The 17,303-nt window shown below is 46.0% G+C and overlaps 1 protein-coding gene across 1 annotated transcript in view; it reads right to left on the bottom strand.

The window, feature by feature from the left end:
* The window catches only part of fam171a2a (family with sequence similarity 171 member A2a), a 46,802-nt gene that overhangs the window by 14,673 nt on the left and 14,826 nt on the right, over window positions 1-17,303 (bottom strand). The window contains exons 2-5 of the mRNA XM_088905962.1: window positions 15,014-15,241; window positions 10,535-10,627; window positions 3,755-3,913; window positions 2,276-2,455 (exon numbers count right to left, since the gene is read on the bottom strand). Of these exons, the coding sequence (XP_088762088.1) occupies window positions 2,276-2,455; window positions 3,755-3,913; window positions 10,535-10,627; window positions 15,014-15,241 (660 nt within the window). The remainder of the gene's footprint in view (window positions 1-2,275; window positions 2,456-3,754; window positions 3,914-10,534; window positions 10,628-15,013; window positions 15,242-17,303) is intronic.

Here is a 17,303-nt window from a genome sequence, read left to right as displayed (position 1 = left end):
CTGGAGCCACTGCAGGAGATGGATGGATTATGCAAGCATTCAGTGGCCTACACACAAGTAACGTTATGTTTCTCAGGGTAGATAGCAGGACGAGGCACATACTCGGTGATTCCAGCTCTTCTGCCCTTGGTTCTGTGACTAATGTTTTGATGCGGAAGAATACTTGTTCCTGCTGTCTGGCTTCTTACAGTTCTTCTTTATTCTCTCTCACGCAAGTTATTCATTTGTACCAAACAGTCCAGTTGAACCCTTTGCCTGTTCTACTTTCCTGAACCCCCCACAAAAAACCCGCACTCGTTTCTGCAGACAAACGACCATGCTGTCGGACAAAACGTGGAAAGTCAGCCTGCAAGATAATCCCTCTGCAAATACATTTCTTAAACAATGGCGACGTTTTGCATTGAACCTTATGTTATCCGGCCTCTCGGATTTGTACTTTGCATTGTGCTATATTTCTTACCTCAGCAGGATGTGATTCCTACACAGCCATGTCATAGACACCTGCCATTAGCTCATGCCCACCATTGTTTATAGCTGATAAACAATTCACTATACCATCCCTCCTGCAAATTCTAGGGACGCTTAATTTATTGATCACTGTCTAAAATAAACAACACCAAAATACACATTATATTCAGACATCGGTTAAATTATGTACAGAAAAAATGGGTGAACAAAATGTTTGGATATATACATAAAAGCATAGACTTTATAGCAGGGAAGGTTATTGACATAATATACAATGGAGCAGTAAGGCCTCACTAAGAATACTCTCTACACACTGGGTCAACAGGTTATAGAAAATTTATTGCTGCTCTGGAATCAGGCCAGAGCTCAGCACACATACTTCCAGGGGGTTTAAGGTTCAGCTGTTCTGCACTCACATCCTGAAATAAAAGAACCTGCTTAGTCTTGGGCACAAAAGACAACGAGAGAAGCTGATACAAGCATTTAAAATCCTAAAAGCAAGCCAGTGACGAACCCAACAGACTTCTTCAGAGAGAGCAGTGAGAGGTGAACCAGAGGACACCAGTGAAAACTGCACAGATGTATGCATTTACAAGCGCGAACAGTTGTGTGGCACTTCTTTACACAAAGAGTCGTGGGAGTGTGGAACAGATGACAAGCCATGTGGCTACCCTGGCCTCCTGCAAGAAACGGATCCTGGGATCAATTAGCTACTATCACACGCCCAGCCTGCCAGAGTCCAACCACAGTCCGCTCCACTCTCTCATCTCATCTCCTGTGCAGAGCCGGTTACCTCAGCAACAGTGGCCTATCTAAAAGGCCTGCGCTGGAAGAAGGCAGACCCGAATATCTGGGAACGACCATATACACGTGATCTTCCTGCGATCTACACAACATGTTTAAATAACAGAGTGCCCCGGCTGTTAATCAGATTGATAGTCACGTAGGGCGAACTGCTCATCACCTGTTTCCAACAGTAACTGGAATAAACAAGCCCAGCGTCTCCAGGAAACCTGAGAACAACAGCAGCTCTCTGATCCAAATTCTACAGGTCTCAGTAAACAGATGCACAGATGGAGAGTGAGAGCACTACCGATGGTCTTTCGGCAGAGCCTAATTTGAAGCCTAAGTGCTTACATAAGACAGCTTTCAGACTTGCGAACGCTCCAGGCTGTCTAAAGTTAACTCTTCAAAAGGACAGAAGCAGCTCCCCTTCAAAACTATAAATATTCTTCACGCACCCAGGATTTAACGAAGGTTCTTTGATTATATGATCCTGTCTTCCACTGGTGTTTTTATTTTTATGAGTTTAATAAATTTCCGGAGCACAGGACAGAGTCAAGACATTGTGTGTTTCCAGCTGTCTGCGCGGTAAATTGAACTGCTCTGATCCCCGCAAACAAAATGGCAAAATGATCATCTCACTCCCTCTCACAAGATCAAGTCAAACTCCTCACGTTATTCGTGCAAGTTTTAGGCTGCATTTCAAGCGCTTCTTCTGTTTTTTCTTTTACAGATCACAAGATTTCGGCAGTCAATCTAAAACGAAATTTAACCTTGTGGAAGTGCGAGGAATGTTCCTGAATTTGGGTTTCATCTTTTCCGGAGGCCAAGCTCAAAGAGGTTTTTAAATAATCTAGCCTCCAGGTAAGAGGAATGTAAAGCAGGGATAGAAGCGAGAGGAGGCCATGTGGAACACCCAGCCTGCACTGCACCTTTTTGCATGGTTTCAGATTTCAGGAAACCAGGAGCAGACCTGACTCTGCAGCAAAACCCTCTGCGCCCAGCTCCGTGACCTCTGACCTACCTGTCTTGGAGTCGAACCTCCAGGCGGGGATGCTGGTGGCCACCCTCACGGGGCTGTCGCTGGGCATGGGGATGGAGATGTGGACGGGGTCCGACACCTGGATCAGCGTCCCATTCCGGGTGAAGAGGTGGGCGCTGACCGCCGCTACGGCCGTCAGGTCCAGCCAGCTGCCATTCCCCCCTGGATGCACAGAGAGGACAAGCAAACCCATGCCAGAAGCTTCCCACAATGCACCACATGCTAATCACCGTACATTCACTGTCACGCCCCACACTCTCCCTCGCAAACGCCGTTCCATTCACTGTCACGCCCCACACTCTCCCTCGCAAACGCCGTTCCATTCACTGTCACGCCCCACACTCTCCCTTGCAAACGCTGTTCCATTCACTGTCACGCCCCACACTCTCCCTCGCAAACGCCGTTCCATTCACTGTCACGCCCCACACTCTCCCTCGCAAACGCCGTTCCATTCCCAAACCCACTGTTTTACAATCTCATTCCTAATTGAACCCATCACATTCCCACATGCACCATATTCCACAAATTCTCACTCCCGAACCAATTATCCAACCACATCCCTTTCCTTTCAGTATTTAAAGTTCCCTCACACACCAACCCACGCTAACTGTTGAGAAGCCCCCAGTAGAATTCTCTTTTCTTTTCGCGTTTCTAAGCCTTTTGACTGATCTCCTGGTACCTAATCTTTGCTCCTGCCTTTTGACCATGCATTTTTGGATTTCATTTTTGGATTTCTCTTGTTAACGGACTCTTTGCCTCCCTAATTGACCAAGCCCCTGGATTTCGTCTTTTGGATCGTCCCTGTGCTACTCCGCATTCTGTGAGATTCACGGTCACGCATAAGGATCCTCCAATTCTACCAATTGGTTTCCTGACATTCACCCCTGGATTCCTGTGAATGCGTCCATTTCATCATTCTCTCATTGAGCTGCCTACATCACCCTCTTACCAGAGCATATACCACACAGCATATGGGGCAGTCAGGATTCTAGACTTGTAACTGGGAGGATGTGGGTTCGAATCCCAGCTGAGGCACTGCTGTTGCACCATGGAGCGAGGTACTGCACTGGAAGTCCTCCAGTAAAATAATCAGCCGTATAAACTAGGGCAAAACGTTAAGTTGCTTTGATTAAAACCGACAGTCCAACACACTTTTAAACAGAAATATCAGAGGGGGGCAGCTCCAGCCATCTTGGGCAGATTTTACTGGTCCTTTTTTATAAGAAAAAGATTAAGACTTAAAAACTGTGTGCTGGAATTTGTCTACTTAATCGTTTGCATGCATGTGCAAACCATCTGTATCATCTAAGATAACTATTTGATTTGCTCGGACAGAGGTCGGGAAAGTAAAAGATGAACTGATGAGTTTCCGGAGGGCTGTCGCTGCAAGTGTGCAGCCCTGCACTGTAGCTGTACTCTGCACCCCCCCTCCCCCCCCCGCGCTCTTCTGCACCCCCTCACCTGTGCCGTTGCTCTCCTGGCCGAGGAGGTAGGGGAAGCCCCCGATCTCATACTGGCTCTTGGCCGAGGTCAGCACCGCGGACAGCTCTGTGTAGGTGGAGTTGAGCGGCAGGCGCACGGCCTTCCTCTGGAACTGGACCCAGGGCTGGTTCCTGGCTCCTGCGAAGGACAGGCACAGGGCACTCAGACGAAAAGGCGAGGATCGCAAAAACAAGCACAGACGAGCACCCGTCAACACTGTGCAATCACCCCGTTTTCACGTGTAACACAGCGAGACACCGGCTTTCTGTCTGCCCACTCCCAACCGGCCCCGCGCCGTGCTCCAGGCTGCTCGACCCAACACTGCTGGCCTTGTTTTGCTCAGTTCTGTGCTTGGTGTTGTACTGCATGCACGAAGGATGCTCACTTCAATCTGACGGAGCTGTACAATACAGTGACAAAGCAAGATGATTACTTCTACAACAATCATCGCGACAGCCACTGTTGTGTCCTTGAGCACCTGTACAGACAGGTACCAGGAGTGCCTGGGGGGTAACCTTGCAATGGACTAGCATTTTGGTCTGTTTAAAGGTGACAAATCCTACAAACCTGCAATGGTTAATCCTTTTATTCCCCCCCACCCTGGACTTAATGTAACCTGCACAGATAGGAGAGCCTAAAAATATACTCTATCCCGACTCACTCCAGGTTGTCCTGAAGATTTACCATTCAGCGAGCCGGCACTTAATTCAGCCAGACAGTGGCACCGCCGTGTGCCAGCCGTGTCCGAATGGCAGGAAGGCAGTGTTTTCAATCGGCGTCTCTCTCTCCCCTCTCTGCGCATCCAGAGAGCTGGGAAGCAGCGATGTGGTGACAAGACGAGGCCGTCGCAATGGTCGCAATGACAGGGTAGAGCCCGCTGATCGGAGAGAAGTGGCGGTTGAGTTCTTGCAACTACTAAGACTGAGGAGGGGGCAGGAGCTGCTATGCCTATCGCACCCCCACAGCTAGCGTGGAGGGAACATACCGAAAATTCAAACAGTAGCGATAAGACAAGAAAGCCATCCAAACACTGCTTAGTATTTGCTATGGTATTCTACACCCTCAGTCATTTTAGGTCAAGCATCTCAGATCTGTTTCCCAGCTGTGACACAGAAAGCATCTTAAGCATTTTTGAGAGGGGGGGGAAGGGAACTTAAGAGTGGGCTCCAACAATCCAATCCCTTTAGATTTTGGAGGATTAAGCCACATTTGGGTTGATCCTCCGTGCCGAAGAAGCGATTACCCTTCAACACCTCTTGATTAACTCTCGCGGGCTGAGCGCACGGTGTCACCTGGCACGGAGCGTCTGCCACCCAATGGGGAGTCAAATTTCCAGCTCCAGGCCCAGCCCTGCATTTTTCTGCCACGCGCTGGAAACGCAACACAGTCTCGAGCTGTCGGGTGGTCCCGGCGGGCTCGATCCCGAAATCGCAACCCCAGAGAAGAGCACCTTCTCAATCAAATCCGAATGCCGCCACCTCCTCCTAAAGTGGTGGCCAATTTTTTCCCCTGCTTCCACAGAAAATTGCGTTCAATCGCACGCGGCGCTGGGCAAGATTGTTATTTTGTTCCCTGTCATTACAGCTGACGCTCTCGAAGATCAAACCGCAAAATTGCTGGTTGATACCGACAATTAGGGTTAATAATGAAAACGAAGATGATCGTTTCGTTTGCTAAGGCACTAACCAGAGCCATTTTCCAAAGCCTCTCTCATTGCTTTTCGCCAGCAGTTAGGTGAAAAGCCTGCCCACTCATCAAGCGTTTCAATGCCTGTCTTCACAGCCAAAAATCAGCAGAGCGGCATACAGTGTTGATTATTATTCTGGTCAAGTCCGTTTCCAGCTCTCAACTGGCATTTTTGAGTTCGCTGTGTTTTTCCCCAAGAACCCGAAAGACAGGCTGGGTGGCGCTCAGCTTTCTTAATGAGAAGTCCTGGAAAAGACACCCCACCGCAGAGGGCAGACGTGATCTGGGTCAGCAGTTCCCCCTCGCTCCACAGCAGAGAAAGACCCCGAATGGGGCCTGGTTCTGCGCCTGCTTTCCATGAGTGCATCCGGACAGAGCACCCCTGTCCACCACCAGCGTGCACTGGAGCACAGCCCAGCCCAACTCCCAGAGGAGCTGGCAGGCTGTCTAAAGAAATGCTTGCAGGGAAAACGGTCAGACAATCGCAAGCCCCCTCACTTCTCCGCTGGTCTTTGAAACAGCCAATGGGGCAGAGGACCAGCCTGAGAAACACAGCACAATCCCAAAGACTGGGCTCTGTCGAAAGGGGGAATGTCATGCAACAGTGTGAGTCATCAGGCTTCAAAATGACCCATTGTGCTTTGTGGATTATGAGCATCAATGGGGGTGGAGGGGGTGTCGGGGGTGGTATATACTATTTGGGTACAAGATCCAGATCTTATCCAATAGGCAGCACCTTTAATGGGTACTTTCTTTTAACAGATCAACAAAAGTTCTCTATTTCTTTATTTTTTTCTGAATTGATCAAAGAATCCCAAAAGGCTTTAATCAAAAAACGCACTCAAAACATTGAGGAAGGAATAGGAAATGGAATGCCTTCAACACCTGCGGCCTTCATGAACGCATGGCAAACGCTTTTGTGAAAAGAGCAATTTGACAGGCTCCCAGCCCGCGCGTCTTGCAGGCAGGCCGATGCTCTGCACTTGAATCTGACGAGTCTCATCCAAACCACTTCCTCTTGTTCCGAGGATCAGTCGTTGGGCTTGCTCAGTGGCTGGGTACCGGCCGAAGGTCAACGTCAATCTAGGGGACACCCTGCTCGGAATACCAAAAGAAGCCCACTAATGAAACGCGTTCCTCAGGCACGTTAATTACGGACTGTGCCAGTGAGGCTTGGTAGGAAAAGGGCTGATATCCCCCCCACCCCCTCCACCACTTCTCTCCAAGACCTGGCTAGTTTGTTCAGATCATCAGCAGCTGATGGGTGAGAGGCAGTTTCTGGCTTCAGGCCAGGCCATAGTGGGTACTGGGGCTTTTAATATGCTAGAGGCACCACTAACCTCCTAGCCTCTCTCTCCCAAGGGTAGTGATGAATGCTGTAGACCCCCACCACACTAACACGCACTGCTCCTCTGGGAAGCAGGCTCCAACATGATGCAGATTCCTGATCCCTGTGTTATCCCCACGGAGAGTTGGGGAAACACGCCACACAGCCGATCCCTTCACCCCCCACCCCCGGCTGTCTCCGAGCTCATCCATTAAGGAGGCCGGGGAGGGGGCCAAAACGCGGGCTCTTAGTGAGCAGAAGGAGAGCTAATCGCACGCGTTTCCAGACGGAACGCTGAGTGCTTTATATGAGAGCTCACAGGGACACAAGGGTGTCGTCTGTTTTAAAATGTGAGAAGCATGGTCTTTGGGTCCATTTGTTATTTCAAAGAGGATGTCAGTCCCATGCTGTTTAATAACTTGCTGTAGTCAATATGCCCTAGATATGGGTCTCTCTTGTGCATTTGCTCCACACAATGATTAATAAATAACCAGTGCCAGAGCTCCTCCAGCTCAGTGAAGACAAAGACGGAGTCTTCTCTCAGTGCAACGCCGGGCTGCACAGGAGTCTGAAAGTCTAGAGAGCCCTGCTACTGGAAATCACCAAGCCAGTTACAAGCGCTCTAGCTGTTGCTGAACCCTCACACTGGGCCAACACACTTCCCAGCCAACGTGGCACGACAGCTGCAGCCCAAAACAAAATCACAGAAACATCCCGTGAAAACAGTGTGGGTCCCCCACTTGGCAATTCAAACAGCGCAGAGAGCAGGGATCCTCACTTGAAAGTCGAACACAAGAACATCACCATTCTAAATTAATTTTATACTTCTTTGGGGAACAGATAAATAAGAGATTGTTAAATGGAAATTTTGGAAGTGTGACCGAAAAGCAAAAAAAAAAGGCAATGAAATGAAAAGACCTAACAAAAAGTCACATTTTTGCATTGTAAAAAACTAATACCCTCAGCAGCCCTTACTGCCAACTGCTTCCCAACTGCAGCCTCGGGGAAAAGTAACAAAACCTGACTTGTCACATGAAGCTCTTAGGAATGAGGTCATTTCAAAGCAATCCCGTGTCTTCCCATCATTTGTAGGTCACTGTACAAGCAGAGATTTAAAGCTATCATTTGTAAATCAAAGCTACAGGAATAAAAACAACAGAAAAAGAACCATTCTATATGAACTCCATGAGCATAGAAAGAGGAAGAATTAACACTGGCTTTGTTTAATGTACTGAAAGGAAAAGGTGATCAGCTATTATTATTAGAGATACTTTTTTAGATGTGCTGCATCTTCCTTTCTCAATGCTATGCTTTTCAGTATTAAATCCAGAAATATTAACCATGTGCTTTTGGGGCCAATAGCTCTAGTGTTAATTACTATCAGATGTGGCAGACAGGATAACTTATAAGCATCTGCCCATCCCCATAGTAATTAAAAATTAATGGAGACTTCAATTTTTTTTATGAGTGTAGTCATATTTACACAGTACCTTATACAAGACTTACAGTTAAAACAATATCATGCACTGTCTTGCACAGTGATGTCATACACTCTACATACTTCCCCGTTTCCCTGACACCATCACCATGGCAACGGCTGTAGAACAGCACATCTCCTTATCAACTTCTACCAATCCCTCTTGGCTTCAGACACTTACTGGCTCAGGAACTGCACTTTACTCTTAAAGAAACGGATTGTGTTCCTAGGCCTTATTCGGGCCGCGATCAAAAGTCACACAACACTTGCACCCACGTGAAATCTGTGTGTGAGAGACCACTACACACTAAGACAGAAAACAGACTTCAGTCTCACCTTAAAAGGGATGAGAGCTTTTATTAACCTGAGGAGTGTGGCCTTAGCCTGTATGGGAACTTCTTGCTTACTAGTAGTGAACAGGGAAGAAAAACAGAGGGATGGATGTTAACACATCAACAGGGTGGTGTACTGTAATGTCTACAATCTGTCTACATTGCGTGGTGTTGTCTGTTGTAATGTGTCGTTTGCTGTACTGCGCAAGTCCCAAGAGATAATAAGAATCCCAATGTACAAGTACATATGGCAATAAACTCCTCTACTTCTCAAATGTACTTCTCTAAAGTCACAGTCTTGTACTGCCTTGTAGTGTGGTCACTACTGGTAGCAATATGCTCTGTACAAGTGGAGGTCTAGCAACCAGCCCTCCGGATCTTGCAATCGGTCTGTTGGACTCAGTGATTTACGTATTGTTCTGCATGATGGTCACAGACGCCAACCAGGGCGGTCTACCTAAACCCTTGATCCATCCCTGAAGAGGTCTCACCCACCCTCTCAATCATGTTTTCATCAAAAAAGACATCCCAGTGCAAGAGAATCACAAAGGAATCCACTGTAACATACATAACCCTGCAGGACGCAGGTTTTCAGCTCGTTCATTCTCCAGTGTCCCCAGTGCCACCTACAGAAATCAGGACCGCGCATCTGTTCAGACAGCACGTCCTCAGTCACTCTTGACACCGTACTGCACTAAAAGCAGAGTGGCAGTGCAGTTCCCTTGTTTGTCTCACTCAATGGAAACATGGCATGCGTGCCAGGTGGCAGTCTGCACTGCTGCTTTGCTCCTGCGCAACCTGTATGCGCCCGCAGATGTCTTGGCACTCACGTCTTCGCTTTGTTTCCACGTGGTGTAAGAGGACCAGGGGAAGGGTCATTCGTAGCAGGTATTTTCGGAATGACCTACTTAAAATACTAGATATGGACCTAAGCAAAATGGCTGCCAAGAAGAATCAGCTGACCCGTATATGGAAAGGGTCTACCCTGAGAAACAATGAGACACAGCTGAGCCTCATCAGGAACCGAAATATAAGTGCCCCGGAGGCAGTGAACAGGGCGGAAGCCGATAAGGTGAATGTGGTTTGGAGAAAGAGAGAGGAAAGAGAACTGTGTTAAAGATCGGACTAAAGAATAATGGACTACTGAAAGGAGAAACGGCTTATGGTTTTCGGACTGCGGATTGTGGATAAGGATACATCGTGGATTGGCTTTATTACGGACTTTTGGAACTCGGATCGGATCAGGATTAAGAGAACGAATCACGGACTGGATTTGGAAGATAATTGGACGGAAGAAACGCCACAAAACACAGGAAAGAAAAGTGTGGTGTGAGTACTTCTCTCATTTACATAAACTTTCCCCCGGAGACAAGCTCTTGAGTTACACTTTTTTTTTCCCAGCGTGCCCATTAAAAAGAGCCAGCCAGGGAGTGCCTGCCACCTGGCGCCTGGCAGAGTGCACATGGCTTTCCTCAGTACTGCCCTGGTGTGCCAGCCCCCCAGGCGCAGCTGGGGCTACAGCCCTGTCTAGACCCAGGTAAGATCTGATGCCACCACCGCGATCCATCAGGGGCATGGCCCCTCCGAGCGCCCGTGTCCTGAAACGGTTTTAGATACGAGGAAACTGACCTCAGGATTAAAGCAGAGGCCTGTGCATCAGAAAGCTACGGACACCACATTTTCCTTTCAGTCGACAATCGCACAACACTCTAAACTCTGCTTAAACAAAAAAATCCCTTCCAATGTTCAAGGGCAACATCAGGTTTCCCCACCCCCCCACACAAACCCCGTGTGCTCAAACTCTTCCTAAAATAAGCGCCCCCATTTTCTCTCTTGTTAAGGGTAAGCTCTGCCAAACCAAAAAGGTCAACGCGGTTTTGTTTTTACCAGAGGGTTCTGAAAGATGGGCGAGCGGGTCTTGGGTTGCCAGCACCTACCTGGGGATCCTAGCAGAACCTGGACCACATCGTCGTAGAGGATGAGAGTCGCCGGTCTCTGGGGAAGGAGGTAGAGACTAACAGAGGCGTACACTGCAACAGAGCACAGGACAGGATTGTCAGCTTCCACGCAATTCGTCAGTCAGAGTGCGACACGGATCACTCTGGGGCTAACAGCACCGGCCGTGGAGAGTCAGGCTGATCCACACTGATGGCGATTCCAAAACTGAAACAAAGCAGTGCAGCAGCCAAACAAAAGCTTGAGATTAAAAGTTCTTCTTGTTCTGAGGAAATGCTCCCACCCTCTTGAAATTAAAGTTTTGAAAATCAGCTGAAAGTTATAAGAAGGAGATGAACCCAAACTACCCCTCCATGATCTAACATCACTTGTGAAATAAAATACTGTGTCTGAAGTTTTTTTAAGGCAAGTTAACAAAAATAGCAGAGGCATTTGTGGGGATTTGACAGCTGTTTTGACAGCTGCAGCATTTCTTCAAAGCTTATGTATTGCTGTTGGTACCAAACAACTTTGCGACGGAGCCTTCTAAAACACATCTGGGCATCTTGGGTCGTGATATCTTTTTCTACAGCAGTAAAATGCAAATTCGACAGAAGAGGCATCAATAGTTCTGCTCTATATACAACAGACACCACAGCAAAACCCAAGACATTACCCAGAAACCACGTTTTTAAATGGAAAGTAATTTTAATAAAGTCAAAGAAAGTAATCTGACTAAACAATCTTTTTTAAAGCCGATTCTTCAAGATAAAATTCTGCAGGTTATTCCTAAGGGCCTACAGCCCTGGCTCCCAGTCTCGGTCCTGGTGCCCCACACACCTGCTGCTGTTTGTCATTCCGGCCCACCTGCATTAGATCACTGGCGCCTTACCTGAGCTAAGACGTTGCTTCAACTGAATATTTGCATTTTGTTTCCAGTCACATATTTGGGGATTTTATTTCACTTACAAAATATAACAGTATATAACAGTTAAAGCACATGATTGAACAAGTTGAAGAGCTGAGAACAAACAATTCAAATGAATCTTATTACTAATTTCCTGAAGGGTTTGATGCTCGACTAGAACAAAACCCAGCAGGTATGTGGGTCACCAGGACCAGGACTGGAAACTACTGGTGGAAATGGTATTTTTCCTGCCGTATCATATTAACACACATTTCCTTAAAGGAAGAACTGCAACATGTTGTCCACAACTCCATGTAAGCAGACAGGACTTTAGAGACAGTGGACAAAAGAAAACTAGTGAATGACACCCAAGACTAAACTCAGATAAAGCTGACTCAAGAATACCATTTCAGAGGTGAAGGGAAAAAAACAAGGATTTAACTTTTATGGTCTTAAATATAGGGTTGAAGTGAGTAAGACGATAACTCATAGTCTCAGCCTCACAGCTGTGCAAACGTCCTATCACATGAGCTCTGTCATGTCCAGGGAGATCTTCTTGCTGTTAAAAGCCTCACCTTGCGGTGTGACTTTACAGTGAAATACAATCTTCAGGGTTTTGGGTTCATATCAATCAGATCTGTCTGTTCTGTGCCTCTTAAAAACACCACTGGAAAAAACACTGAACATTAATTTGATGATAAAATACTCAGCTAAGGCCAAGACTAGCTAAGACCTGTGAATGAACTGCCAAAAGCACAAGTGACAAAATCAAAACCCTGCATCCACATGACACTTGGGTTATTCCTAAGAAAAACTGTCGGCTTCACTCTTTTTGATTTTAATGAAAATTTCCAAAATGTCTGAAGCTATGAGAAATAATTTGACTGTGATTTCTGGACCTGGATGATCATCCATTTAGGAAACAGAGTTACTCAAAGATGACCCTTCATTCTACTGTAACACAATCATATCCTCACCACTGATCAACATATCAGCGTGATTTCAATACTGTTTTAAACAGTGTAATATACTTTTAAATTGGTGTTGGAAAATAGCTATGGAAATTAGGTCATTCTGACCTTTGACCTCTATCTCAAAATTCATGCTCATTTTTTTCATTTTTCAATGTCACAGATAGACCATTGTTTGCATCTCCTGAATTGTTGGCCAGTTGTTGTTAAAATCAAAAGGTGTGAGGTCAAAAACAGCCATATACTGACTGATTTCATATGGAATTGCCCCGTATGCTAAGAAGAATCTTATTCTCAATGAAAGAGCCAAAATACGTCCAGGATTTATAATTTGCTGCTGGCAAATGGGTCCATGCTTTGACTTCACTTGAGCCTAAATAAGAAAAATGGATAATTGTACACATAAGATTGCTGATTTTATGATGAAATTGGTTGCATCTGACTCATGCATTTTCAGCTCTTTATCTAGTCAAAACGTGTTTCTTGGAAATACTTAGCTGCAGTGTGTGATCTCAAAATCTTGATGACATGACTCCTTTAGCCAACAGTTCAATGACGGAAAGACCAGCCCTTTTAGCGTCCTGCTCAATGGGCTGGACTAGCATCCAGTGGATGAGCAGTGAAGACTAAAGACCGAGATGAAGCTCAGAAACCTCTGCATGTGAAAGTGGGTTTGAAAATGGTCGTGACCATCTCATCTGAAGAGCCTTTAAGGTGAAGCTATCCAGAAGAGAAAACACTCCCAGATGGTACTCCACAGGCCTGTCCAATCCAGGTCGTAAGAAGCTGTGAACTTGGTCCAATTAATCAGTAACCAGCTGGTTTTGCTTCTTAAGTGCTAAAATGGAATGACAAATTGCAGGCACACTGGGCCTCAAGGACCAGAGCTGGACAGCCCTGCACGAGAGCAACCGTAGCCCTCACTAGCAGGACAGAGGAGGAGCGTGACTGAGGGTAAATGACATAGAAAACCAGAAAGGCGACACGCTTATATTAGCAAGGCTTCTGTATATACAAATGGAAAGTCTCTGAGAGGCAATAAAAAATGACAAGTGTGCCAAATCAATTCCAGTGACGACTGGAGGAACAACCACTGCATTTAGAAGATTATCCCTTCCAGTGCAGCTCAGTAATTCACAGCCAGTCACATGGGGATGATCCAATCAGCCACAAGCAACTTCAACCAACACATCCGAACAGGGGACTATAATCCGTTTACGAGATCCTTGCGTCCTGAACTCTAGACTAGTGAAGGAACAGGAACAGTTCAGATCTGGACCTTCAGCGGTCTCGAAGAGGAACGTTTTTGGACACTGAGAAACTCAGATCACTGCATGTGGGAACCCCACCATGCAGCTGGTCAGCTTTATTTCCACCCTGAAGGAGCACGGGAGCTCTGGGACTGCATGAAGATCTGTCTCGCTTGACCATCAGGGTATAATGCTTTGTACTGCAATACGCATGCCTAAAACCCTGTCAGCCCTGCTTTTGGAAAAAGCATCTTGCCGTTATCAAATACAGCCAACAATATGACACCTTTTTTCCCCACACTTCATTTCACTCTATTTGACATTACAGTCTCCTTACAGTACTCATAAGAACACAAGAATGGTCACATTCATTTTCTGAGAGGAGGCCGTGCAACCCATCTAGCTTTGCTTTGTCAGCAGTGGATTGATCAGAGGATCTCATCCAGCTGTTTCCTGAAAGGAATTCAACTACATGGCTGGCCAGCTTGCTCAGACCCCCACAGGGGAACAAGTGCCTGCTGTTCACAGTTTTACACACATTTCCCTGTCGTTTTCCATCGTATCCACTAGGCTGAGTTACTGTTCTTTGTGGCTGCAGTACATTTCATCCCATCTTCACTGTGATTGGTTATTTGAATTAATTTGAAGGCAATTAACCTGTCATCTCTCACACTTACTGTGATACCCTAAATTTGTTTCAGTTTAGTTTTTTGTTGATTTTGATAGATGGGGGAGATGCTGGTACTCCACAAACTTTATTCTAAACCGAAGTGTCATAATAATTTATACTAATGTTTCCTTAGACTTCCATAGTGCTTTTCTGGACACTCCACTCAGAGCGCTTTACAGGTAATGGGGATCCCCTCCACCACCACCACCAGTGTGCAGCCCCACCTGGATGATGCGCCAGTACTCTCCCCACACCAGCTCTCAGTGGGGAGGAGAACAGAGGTAAAGGCCATTGGGAAATTTGGCCAGGAAGCTGGGATAACAGCCCTATTCTTTCTGAGAAATGCCCTGGGAATTTTCATGACCACAAAGAGTCAGGACCTCGGTTTTACATCTCATCTGCAGGACGGCGCCTTTTTACAGTATAGTGTCCCCGTCACTATACTGGGGCAATAGGACCCACACAGACCGCAGGGAGAGTGCAACTTTAGCTTTCCCACCTGCTGAGCTTCAGTGTGTTGCTAGTTGAGAGTTGCAGGGTAATATAGCAGCAAATACGCAAATTTGTGTGCAAATATGTTTCACAAGCAAAGACTGGTTTCAGTGAAGTGACCAAAGACTGCAAGTAGCAAAAACAACCTGAACAACAGACAGAAAATTGAAAGAGAACATGTTTCCACTCACAGGGTATTCTGCTGGCGTGCCAGGGCGCCGAGTTGGTGACGAAGCCTTGCCTGGAGGCGGTAACAATAACCCACGTCCCCGGCCGGTACTGGAACGTGACCGCAACGGCCCCATCGCCGCCCGCCACTCCAGACGCCAAGGTCGACTGGTTCCCATAAACCTCCACAGCCGCGCGGGCCAAGGGTGAAAGGTCGCTGTTGTCAAACACTTGCACTCTGATGAAGACCTCTGTGGAGCAGAAGAGGGAGGAAAGAGGAAAATGATGGCCTGTCATCCATTTAATTGGTTTTACAGGTAAAATAACACAGCGTCAAACAACACAGGGGTCAGCGGTCCAATAATTCAGAACTGCTTTTTTTTTTTTACAATTGCATCAAACTAATTCACTGCTTCTTAAAAGATTTCTCTATATCCAGCTTTTGAAAAGATGCCCTGGTTTAGAGGTGTCAAATGAATTTTCGTTGTCAGGCTTATCAAAATGTGATAAGATGTATGTCTAAAAGTTCATGTAAGTTCACAGATGTCGACAAAAGACAAGAAGACACTCATTACTGCTCGATTGCAATGATCACACAGCAGTCCAGCACCTTGAGGTTTTTGTTTTCTGAAAGTCATCTATTGTAAATAATTGTAAATAAATTCATTTATTTGAATTTGAATTGTAAATAATTCATTTCTCCATCTTATCCCATAAGTCAAACAAACCTGAGATTTCTTGCATCTCCAACCTATGTATAAAAACACATCCATCACAGAAGTTACGCAGGTCCTGCAAATGTAATTAATGGCAGCGTAGGCTCAGCTCCTCCTCTCAAACATCTTGCTTCACACCTGGCTCATTCAAACGGAGACATTTCTGGCACAGATGATGCACGTTTCAGCTCTCTATTTATCTCAGCCTGTCCGCCTCCGATGACTCCGATGACCATTTTAGGGAGATTAAAAAGTGTTTAGCGCTGTTCAGTATGACAGAGCCCCATAAAGATCAAGAGGGAAACAAGCCAGTTGCTTCTATTGATTTGGAGGGTCTAGCCAATGGAAAGGTATTGACCCGATTTGGCCATTCCAACTGTGTGCTGGTTACCGTGGTGACGACCTTGCTCACCAGGACAGAAGCCTGCTGAGAGAGGATCTACAGCTTCCACTGAACCCTGTGATCAGAGCTTTTCAGCTGAACAAGATTTTGCCCGTAGTTGGTAAAAAGCCTTACAAAAAGTCTGAGACATGTCTCAGTTTCCCACACTGCTGGGACATGTAATGCTTTTAGACTACAATCACTACTTTACCATTAATGGACCCACTGATTTCTGCTATCAGGCTCTCATGCTATGCTGTTTATCGAAGTCTGTTGGTGCTGATTTAAATAGGCCATCACAAGTCTCCATGGATACGGGAAGTGTTTCCAGCTAAAGAGGAAATAAATGAGATGCCAAAAGTGCTTGTTCTTGGCTTGTTAACTTGTATGTAATGCTGTTTGGACCATAAATTTAAGGATAACTTTTAAGACAATTGATTTTAGGACAAGACAGGCTATTTTACTATTTAGTTATTGTACATTATTCTGGTCAAAGGGGGTTACAGTTACAATAATCTAAGTCCCACAGCCAAACCAAACATCACTACTCGAATTTTGAATTATACACAAAATCGTGAACATATTAAAGTACTGTAAACTGCCATGTTATTGCAAACTGGCATTCAAGTTCCATGATGCAACGTGATGCAGCCCTTCCTGCTCACTAGTCCCGGTAATGACTAATGTGACGTAATGTACGAACGTATAAATACAGGTTGTGCAGCAGATATTTCGCCTCAGAAATGTTCCAATGTGATCTGCACGCAGAGTTAATGAGTAAGTAGTCTTTGTTGGTAAAACGGTCTCTAAATCAAAAAGTAATATTTCTATTGGATTAATAGAGATGTATTTACAAGCCTGCTCGTTTACAACGTAATGGGGACGTCACTGGATGTTTCGTTGGCTTGTTCTGAAACTCAGAATATGGTGCTGTGCATACCCAGAAATGCCATCTCATTTGTGATGTAAATCGGAGGTTTTACAAGTTACTGTGTACGTTACTTTTATTGTGGTTTGAAATGCACTCATCAATGCCGATTCCTTTTAACCCCAAAATAAAAATAGCATTGCAGTTCCCCTTTGAAGAATGCAGGTCTTCCCTGTCGACAGCGCCACAGTGCACCTCACCAGAGAAAAAGAGGTTTCACACTTCTTCATTTCCAGCCTTACACTGTAAGTTACAGTGGTCTGCTAACAACTTTCCTGCCTTAACAC

This window comes from Atractosteus spatula, chromosome 26 (assembly GCF_055471065.1).
Source record: "Atractosteus spatula isolate fAtrSpa1 chromosome 26, fAtrSpa1.hap1, whole genome shotgun sequence".
Taxonomy (NCBI): domain Eukaryota; kingdom Metazoa; phylum Chordata; class Actinopteri; order Semionotiformes; family Lepisosteidae; genus Atractosteus; species Atractosteus spatula.
Note: the sequence above shows the minus strand (reverse complement) of the source record. Positions and strands in the feature narration are given on the sequence as shown.